The sequence below is a fragment of the Haplochromis burtoni genome, unplaced genomic scaffold (assembly GCF_018398535.1).
Source record: "Haplochromis burtoni strain Fernald_Lab_line unplaced genomic scaffold, NCSU_Asbu1 Contig_230, whole genome shotgun sequence".
Lineage (NCBI taxonomy): Eukaryota > Metazoa > Chordata > Actinopteri > Cichliformes > Cichlidae > Haplochromis > Haplochromis burtoni.
Window position 1 is genome coordinate 1,000,587 of NW_024582591.1, and position 9,707 is coordinate 1,010,293.

At 42.4% G+C, this 9,707-nt stretch overlaps 1 protein-coding gene across 1 annotated transcript; it reads right to left on the bottom strand.

Moving 5' to 3' along the window:
- Positions 1–152: 152 nt before the first annotated feature.
- On the bottom strand, positions 153–9,707 carry abcb4 (ATP-binding cassette, sub-family B (MDR/TAP), member 4; the record flags this gene model as incomplete). Its single annotated transcript, XM_042226838.1, is given in 16 exon segments — positions 153–1,070; positions 1,362–1,508; positions 3,747–3,953; positions 4,477–4,674; positions 4,760–4,916; positions 6,442–6,582; positions 6,667–6,767; positions 6,872–7,075; positions 7,145–7,228; positions 7,381–7,458; positions 7,784–7,888; positions 7,974–8,120; positions 8,623–8,799; positions 8,895–9,056; positions 9,356–9,526; positions 9,609–9,707. Coding segments are annotated over 16 exon segments (2,385 nt in total), but the record flags the coding sequence as incomplete, so codon positions are not given.

Consider the following 9,707-nt stretch of genomic DNA (forward strand, 5'->3'; position numbering starts at 1 on the left):
TGGAGCCTCACACCAACGTGATTATTGCTTTGATAAGGTGAAATTTCACTGTGATTGTACCACTTTGAGGGAAGCTGTAGTCAATTTTTTGTAGTCAAATTTTCTGAGAATAAAGTTCGAAGATGTCCACACTTGCTTTCTTAACCTTTATTTGAATATAAAACATTAACAGTTACAAAGCAGCACATCCTCTAAAAAAATAGAAACAAAATTACATTTTATGTGAATTCCACAGAAACGTCGCAAATGAAAATTAACATTTGCGCAGCATTTCCCAGGCTTTAACTGCTCAGGTACTTTGGTCCTCCAACTCAAGCCAAGACGCTGAACTGAGTCATAACAGTATAAATATTAAAGATTTTACCCAAAACTATTCCAGACAGTGATGATCCCATCGTCAGAGGCATAAAACCAGTGCATAGACAAACGAACAAAGAGGACTGGTCATTGAATTTACTTTAGCCTGTTTAAAAAGAATGCAGCCATTTTTAATTCCAGTGTTCTCCCTACAAGTAAAAATATCTACCTCAAAGGTCACTTTTTCTACTTGCACAAAAAGGCTCTTTAGAAGCCAAATCTGCCACTTAGCTAAGCAGGAAAAGTACACATTAATCAACTTGTATCCACCAACAGTGAGTAAGCCAAAAAAGAAAAATAATATCAGTTTTACCGTTTACATCTGCACCCCACAAACGTCAAAAATCTCTTGTGGGAAGGACAGTCACAAGTGACAGCCAATCAGAATTCAGACTTTATACATTTAGGTTTAAGCCACAGGAGCCACTGTCTGAATCTGCATGGGAGGAGTGATGATCTAAGGCACCAGTGTTTAATCCAGAACTCAAGATTATGGACACTATGGGTTATTTGTCACTGTGTCCCATCTGTCTGTTGACAAGCATGTGGTAGACCCCCTTCTTTGCCAGCAGCTGCTGATGTGTCCCCTGCTCCACCACGACTCCTCCCTGGAATACAGCAATGCGGTCTGCGTTCTGGATGGTGGACAGACGGTGGGCCACGACGATGCACGTCCTGCCCTTGCTGGCCTGGTCCAGAGCCTCCTGCACCACCTACAGAGAGAGCATGGTCTTATAAGAGCTCCTACTATGAATGTTTTCAGCACTAAAGATGGTTTCAGTTTAAACCAGAGCTGTCATCTTTATCAACATGGCTACTTTCCTGTATTCCTCCCATCCTCAAGTTTAATGTGAACTCTCTCAGCCCAACATTTCCCATTGTTCCCATTTTCTTGTGTGTGGATTTTATCTGCAGCAGTCGTTTGTATGAGCTGGTGACTTTACTCACCATTTACTTAATCTCCCTGACAAGCATTACAGGTGAAAATGGAAAGATGTGCTCACCTTCTCGCTCTCAGTGTCCAGCGCAGAAGTGGCCTCATCCAGCAGCAGCAGTTTGGGGTTGCGGAGGATGGCTCGGGCTATGGCTATTCGCTGCTTCTGACCACCTGACAGCTGTGTCCCCTTATCACCTGCCTGCGTGTCATATTTCTGCTCATGGAAAAAAACAAACACAAACAAAACAATGAGAGGGCATAGTTGTGTTACTATAGATGGTCAAAACTATACAAAGTATGGATCCAATCACTCCTCACAGCTGACAAATTTCTTAAAAAGTATACTTTGAGGTTTATTATTATTATTATTATTATTATTATTATTATTATTATTATTATTAATAATAATAATAATAATAATAGCAGCTACATTTATTGCCAAGTTAATAAAATGCTGGCAGGAAATCATTTTCACATGTACAATAACACATTCATCTTCAGCTGGCCTCCTGCATGATTACCATTCACATTTGTTGACTCATAAGGCTTAATGATATAAGCCCTCCAGTAATCAGTACAGATTCCTCTGGTGTCTTGAATGGGAGAGGAGGTAAACCACTTCACTGGGATTGTCAGGTGGTCACTGTCCTCAGTGTTACATTGATTTTATGCCCATGACACGTAATGTGCCCCCTTCTGCTATCACCCCTTAATGTCCCAGCCTAGCTGTACTCCTGTCCACAACCAGCTGCTGCTTCGTTCAGCACTCTCAGAGTGACTTGACTGCTCGTTGAAAGGCCTGCCCTCACACCCCCACTCTCTGTAGGAGCTTAGTTGTAGATTTAGCATTAAACCCTTTACACCCGACCTCCACAGGATCCACCTTACTACACCAATTGAGTTCTGTCTGAGCTGCCATTTCCATCCCAGTTATGCTTTTCAACCTGCAGGTGGAAAAATAAAGCACCACCAAGTTTGTTTATCACAGCAGTAAAAACACTGATCAAAGGTTTTTCAACAAAGGTTTTTCACAAAGGCCTCTTTAGGAGACTTGCATTGTTGCTGTAATTACCTTTGTACACCATTTCACAATTTTTAATTTTAGCTGACTTATGGTCCCCTTTACAGCATCTCCATCTGACCTATGAAGCCTTATCTTTACATCATCTTAAAGAAACCTGGGGGCAATCACACCAACCTTTCATCTACAGCTTTATCATGACAAAATATTTCAGGTCCATGAGAGTGGAATAAATGTTACTAAACCCAACCTCGTCCATCTTGGGGTTAATGTAGTTGAGCAGAAACAGAAAGGCACGAGTCCTTTACAAAAGGATGGAGCTCTATTCAATGCCAAATAACAACAGTTGCCTCAAAGCACTTTATATTGTAAGGTAAAGACCCTACAAAAATACAATACAGGGCTGAAAGAATTACTCAAAGATGACTCGATAGTGACAGCAACCACAACAGTTTGTATAGTGCTTTTTGATTAGTGCTTTATACTTTTAAACTAATGTTTGAAGATTTTAAATTAGTGGCAAGATCCCAGATCTCTCAAAAACCACAGACCAGCATCTAGTCTACAGTTCATCAGCAAAATGCTTTGAAACCACCACATTACTATCAAGTTTCAGTCTGCCTCCTGATCAGAGCACTTTAAAGTCTCAGCACTGACCAGTTAACTGCTTGTCAAATACAAGCAGCAAATTCAACATTTTAAAGGACGTAAAAAGCAAAAGAAATGCCATCTGAGCGATCTGGACGACGAGTCTTAAACACTGTATCGAAGACATTTCGGAAGTTTCAAAGTTAAATTGATCTTTGTTTGTTTCTAATGTGAAACCATCACATCAAAAACCAGCAGTACTGAGAGAGCATAAAACAACAAAAAACAAACTTGAAGTGTATAGTTAGCTTCAGGCAATAAATCAATGATTTCTTGTAGTCATCTATTATCTTATCGGCAGCAGTGTTGCCTCTTACGGTTACATTTTTTTAATCTTCTTTAGATGTTTATCATAATTTTATCATCATGCAATATGATAAAAATCTCTGGAGTAGGTGACACTCATAGGGATCATTTTATAGCAGCCATCAAGTGTTGGTGTGCACAGCCTGAATCAGAAACAGCATAAAGTTGAGACTCATTCTAAGGCTTTAGGTTTTGAGGGCAACACAAAGACATCCTGGCTGTACTAAACTTCCCTCACAGTAAAACCCTGTGGTAGCTGGGCAGAGGCAGCTCTAGGCAGCTTTGTGACGCATTAAAAAGAAAGCTGACATCAGAGTCCATCTTTGTTTAGATTCAGTGTTTCAGCCTCCTTTCTTGCTGTAACCCTGAGTCTGCTTTTTTTGACCACCTCTTTATCCACCCAGTCTGTTTTACTGACACTGGATTTGACCCTTATCTTTACATGGAATCTTCTATAAAATAGTATAATGACATTACCAGTGGCAAACCCTCTATGAAGTTGTGAATGTTGGCTGCTTTGGCCGCTGCCTCTATCTCGTCCATGCTGACTTTGCGGCTGTTGTCTCCATAGGCAATGTTTTCAGCCAAAGAGCAGTCGAACAGCACGGGCTCCTGGGAGACGATGCCTATCTGGGACCTCAACCAGTGAATGTTCAAGTTTTTGGCATCAGATTTGTCCAACACCTGAAGGAGAAAGAGTAGCACAAATAGGCTTGCATGCTTTGGCACCTGGACGAGCATTCATTTGATGGTGATTAAAACGATGTTGCACAAAGCCCTGAAGGAAATGTCTGATTTGTTAATGGCTAAAAGCTTGTTTAGCTGAAGAACTTGTCACTTCTTATTTAAAAGTTAACATTGGTTTTACATTAATTCTGAATCAATGCAGAAATTCAGTTAATGAGTTATTTTGCCAGAGACTTTTTTTTGTTTTTTTAAAGTGACAAACACAAACGTACTAGAAAACCTGCAACGTGCACATGATGTTCAAAAACACCAACAGGACACGAGACAACAGGCACACTATTAATTTCCCTCCCAACCAGATAAATGTTTATGCAGTAATCCAGATAAGAGCTCCTGTTACATGGACTTCATATCAGCACTGGAAAGCACTGGCCAGCTAATCATTACCCAACTGTCAGTAGGTGATGAGGCATCAGTGTGAGGTAGTGCACAGAGCGTGGGCGTGCAGTTGTTTTCTCACCACTTTCCCATCCAGCGGGTCATAGAACCTCTCCAGCAGCTGGACGGTGGTGCTCTTCCCACAGCCGCTGCTTCCCACCAAGGCCAGAGTTTCTCCCTTCTTTACACTCAGATTCAGCCCTTGCAGGATGGGTACATCAGGACGTGAAGGATAATTAAACTTGACCCTCTCAAAGGTCACATTACCATCAAACTGGTCCTGGAAGAAAAGAAAGAGTTAGATATGTGGTAAAATATCACTTTTCTAAAGCTGTGTTGGGTGCGCGGGGCTTTGCGTCATGTACCGGACAGTCTCCGTCCTTTGACAGATTATCAATGGCAGGCTCCTTGTTTAACAGCATCATGATGTGGGCAGCAGACAGTTTGGCCTTCGCGTAGTTTGGAGCGAAGGAGTTGACTTGACCGACAGCCATGGCACCAAACAGAACGGCTGAAATCACACTGGGAGAGGAAAGTTAAACACATTAGCTTCACTGTCAGTGGGGTGTGAAACAGGATTACATTAGGCTAAGCTAACACGAACCTACGACATCTGTGTGCCCAGCATGTTTGTAATTACTGATAATCTTAAAGATGAGTTTGCGCTGTTTGGTCCCGCCGATAATGATGAACCGACTGACGAGTTTATGCCTCCAACAGCTGTAGTCAGAAGTTTGCATTTACTCATTGTGGGCATGAATTTAATGGTAATTTTGTGGCCTTTAATGTTGCGTCACCACTTCGCCAAGAACTGGAAGAAGACCCAAACCATTAGCCTGAGATGAGAGGGAGCTGGTTAAAGTGTTCAAGAACAACCCAGGAACCACGAAGTCCGAAGCCTGCCATGAACTGGAAACTGCTGGAACACCAGTATCACTGTCCAGTTTAGATGTGTTTTACATCACTATTGACTGAGAGGGTGCCAAAGCCTGTGCTCAAAAGTCAATCCTTTGAGCTCGACTGAAAATGGCAGACGCCCATGTGGACAAGCAAATGTCTCCTGGAGAAAAGTTTTCTAGTCAGACGAGAAGATTTGTCGTGGTGGGTAAACGGCTCAAAACGTTGGAAGCGTAAAGTTGAGGCTTTCAAACCCAAAAACAATGTATTAGCACCGAACCAGTGTGGTGGTGGTACCATCATGCTCCAGGGCTGTTCTGGCAGTGACAGCATTGATATTGCATAAATTGGCTGGAATAATGAATAAGAAGCAGAACCACCTCCACCTTCTTCAACTCCACCTCAAATCAACAACTATATGATTGACCAGGACAATAATGCCAAACACAGATTAAAACTGGTTTAGAATGAATAAAACAGGCTAACATTAAATTAATGACAAGACTGTCCCAAAGCACAAACCTCAGTCCTATTGAAAACTTGTGGATTATTTTTGCACAGACCTGAATTTAGGCAAACTAAAATGGGCTCTACCAATCCTGCCAAGGAGTGATTAAATGATGCCAGAGGCTCGTTTCTAAGGCACATTTAACCAAACATTAGTGGGGTTGTTTGTATATATTGGAGCCTGTGTGGATCCAAAATTCACTTTACTACAGTAATGCTGTGCAATCATTCCATCCTGGAGAGTGGGAAAAAGCTCAGAGACATTAAATCAGCCTCAGTTGGGTGTACAGTGTTCATTAAGAGGTAAAGAGTTAATATTTTCTTCTTTTATGGACGCTGAGGCTTCGGTTTGCCATGAACTTTGGACTTCCCAGTTTATGCAACACAATATAAATGAAAGCAGTGGCTCCTCCCAGCAAAAGAGGGTCTGATGTATTACCACAAGTATCTGTCACAGTGTACATTTGAAAGCCACCCACGCTGAGGCTCTTCAACTGCTTCTGACTAAGATAATGATTAACAGCCACATGAAAAGGTTCTGTCCATCAGAAATGCTTTGTTTGGATGTTACCCGCCACGCAAACTGTCAGGCTGCCTGTTAATCTCCTCATGAAGATACAAGCCAATGTCTCAGTTCACTCACAGGAAGACCCCTTCGACACTCATCCTTCCAGCTATAATGAGCCAAGCACCAAAACGGAAACAGGCCGCATAAGCGAAATAGATCATCGCCTGGGAAAAGGAGAAGGTGAGGCCGTAGATGTGTGCCATTTTCTTTGAGTTTCTGTAAAAACATGAGAAAGGTGGCATCAGAACTTAAAGAGCGTATAATTGAGCAATCAGGTCCCTGTGGTACAAATTATCGTACTTGTAGGGCACATCGAGGTTCTCCTGATACAAAGCTTCAAACTTTTCCTCTCTTGTGAGGCAGACCACGGTGCGGATGTTCTCGATGGCCTCTGTGGCAATCTGAAGAGACGCAATGCAAATATCTCATGAGTTCAGAGTTTCAACAGACTGAGCCGTGAGGAATTTTTACTTTCACTCTGGCACATCTCGCACCCAATCCTCACCTTTCCAGCCTTCTCCAGCTCCTTCTTGTCTTCAGCAGCGTGTCCGGCGAGCATCTTCATCTCAATGGCTCCAGCCACTGCAATGATGGGCACCAGAGACAGGAGCAGCAGAGTCAGCTCCCAGCCGTACACAAAACCCAAGATCAAACCGGTGCCCATGTTGGCGAAGTTCTGAGCGAGTGTGGCCATACGCACGCCTGCGGCCTAAATGGATGATTTGACACTTTAGTGTGAGCCTTTGGTAACCTTTGGCCAGCTGTTGTTGAAGCTTACCCCCTGCACTTGGGCTGCATCTGTGGCCAGTCTCGTAGTGAGCGCACCAACACTGTTTTTTGGTTGGTCAAACCAGCCCAGATCCTGCAAAGGAGATTTGAAAGAAGCACTGAAGGACCTGACCAGCTTTTATTACGGCTGCCATGTAGATAATTGGTTCACTTTAGCCACCAAGAAAAATGTATTTTTCAACAACATCCTCCCTGCTCTCTCATTTGACTTTGTCACTTACATACCTGCCTCATCATGGACTTAAAGGCCCTCAGTCTCAGTGTCAAGGTGAGGACCTCTCCAGATTTACCAAAACAGAAACCCTGTTTGAAAAAAAATAAAAAAAAATAAAAAAATAAATAAATGAATAAAAAAATAAATAGATTTAAAAAACAACAACAAAACAAAACAAACCACACAACCCCCCCCCCCCCATGAAATTAGCACACGTGTCACATCATCCACATGTGTTGTCACATCAGCATTCTTTCAACTTGTGTGCACTCTCCTAAAGTTTGACAGGGACCTGTGTGACCATTTCCCTTTCATTTTTAACCTTTTTATTTACATTACTTACTAGCGGGATATAACAGAGTTTACCAAGGTTTACCACAAACCCTCTTCCATCAACCGCGTGCGTTTGCATACCTGTAGAAACATGGTGACAAAGGAAACTGCTCCAATAGCAGCAAACATGAGGGAAAAGAAAACTGATCTTTGTCTGACAATGTCTTGGTCCGGTTCTGCAAACACCTGAGGGGAGATAAAAAGATGAAGCTTTCTACAGCTGCTGAAAACACCTCCATTCAGCATGAACATGTTATCAAGAGTAACCTACATTGATGATCTTTGAGAAGACGACGGCAAACGCAGGCTGTATTGCACCATTGATAATGGCACAAAGGGTCCCCAGCAGAATGTATGGCAGCTCTGAAGTGTTCAGAGCCATCACTTTGAGGAACGACACAGGGGGAACGTCTTCATCCTGCAGACAGGAGGAAAGATTAAAAAGGCTTCTAATGCAAGTGATGAATGAATGGTGTGTATAAGTAAATTCTCAGCATGAAAACGATCCCAAACACATTGCTAATGCAGTAAAAGTATAGTTGATAGAAACATACAATAGATCATAATCAGTCTAGGAGCCCAAACCAACATTATCGAATCAATGTGGGATCATCTTGACAGAACAAAAGGCAGCAAACATCCAAAGAAGAGTTTTGAATGTCCTTCAAGAAGCCTGGAGAATGTTTCCTGAAGACTACTTAAAGAAACTGCCTAAGAGAATAAATTGCAGCCCCATGTCTTAAAATAAATAGTACTGTATAATTCAATTATTAGTTTCCAGAAAAAGTAAGAGGTGTGAACACTCATCCAAGTGAAAATAACAATAATATATATATATATATATTTTAAAACATCTTAGACTAAGAATCATATTTTCTTCACATTCCTTTATTGATAGAAGGATTTAGGTGTTTGCTCACCTCCAAGTTATCACCAGTCAACTTTTTCTTTTCCTCTTTGTCCCCTTCTGAAGTTTTAAAGGATGCACCTTTTGTGCTCTTCCTCTTGAAGAGAGAAGACTCAGACAACGACCTGACTCCTGGGCTTCTCTCATCTGCAGACGGCTCATGCTCCTCCTCCGCATTTTTCTGAAACGTCTTCAAGAGGAAAACCACAAATGCAAAACAAACAAATAAAGACTGGGTGCTGTGGAAGTTCCCATCTGCTAAAGCTGCCTGTGTGAAAATATTACCTGCATGGAGACCAGTGTTTGGTAGACTCCCTTTCCTTCCATCAGCTCGCTGTGAGTTCCCACCTCTACAACCTTGCCATCTTTGAAGCCGGCAATAACATCAGCGTTTCTGATTGTTGAAAGGCGGTGAGCCACGATTAGTGTGGTTCGACCCAACCGGACCTGCACACGGGCGAGTTTGTGTGTTACACTGAGTTAAATGTTACTAGCATGCTGCTCTGATGTGAGGTACACAAGCATTTAACATAAACTGTTAAATTATTGCAGGAGGGTCGGTTTATGTGCACTGTGGCTCAAATCCACCATCCATGCAGGAGACATTTATACAAGACTATGAATCAAGTCAGATCGGACGGATTGCTCCTCTGGACATGAGTTAACATTTCTGCTCGGTCTCCATTTATTTTTATTTTTTTTAACAGTAGCCTTGAAACAAGAATTAAGTAACCGTTGAGCCGTACCTTATCAAGCGCCGCCTGCACGATGGTCTCACTCTCAGCATCGAGCGCAGATGTGGCTTCATCCAACAGGAGGATTTTGGGGTTGCGGACTAAAGCTCGGGCGATGGCGATCCTCTGCTTTTGTCCTCCGCTCATCTGAGTCCCCCGATCTCCCACCAGAGTCCCAAACTTCTGCTCAACACAGAGAGTCCAATGATTAGCAAGTGGAGATCAATCATTTACAGGGACAGAGGAATTGTAAGTGTTGCCTTACATCGGGTAGCTTCATAATGAAGTCATAAGCGTTTGCTTCCTTGGCAGCTTGTTCAATCTCCTCCTGCGTCACGTCGGTTCGGCCATATCGGATGTTCTC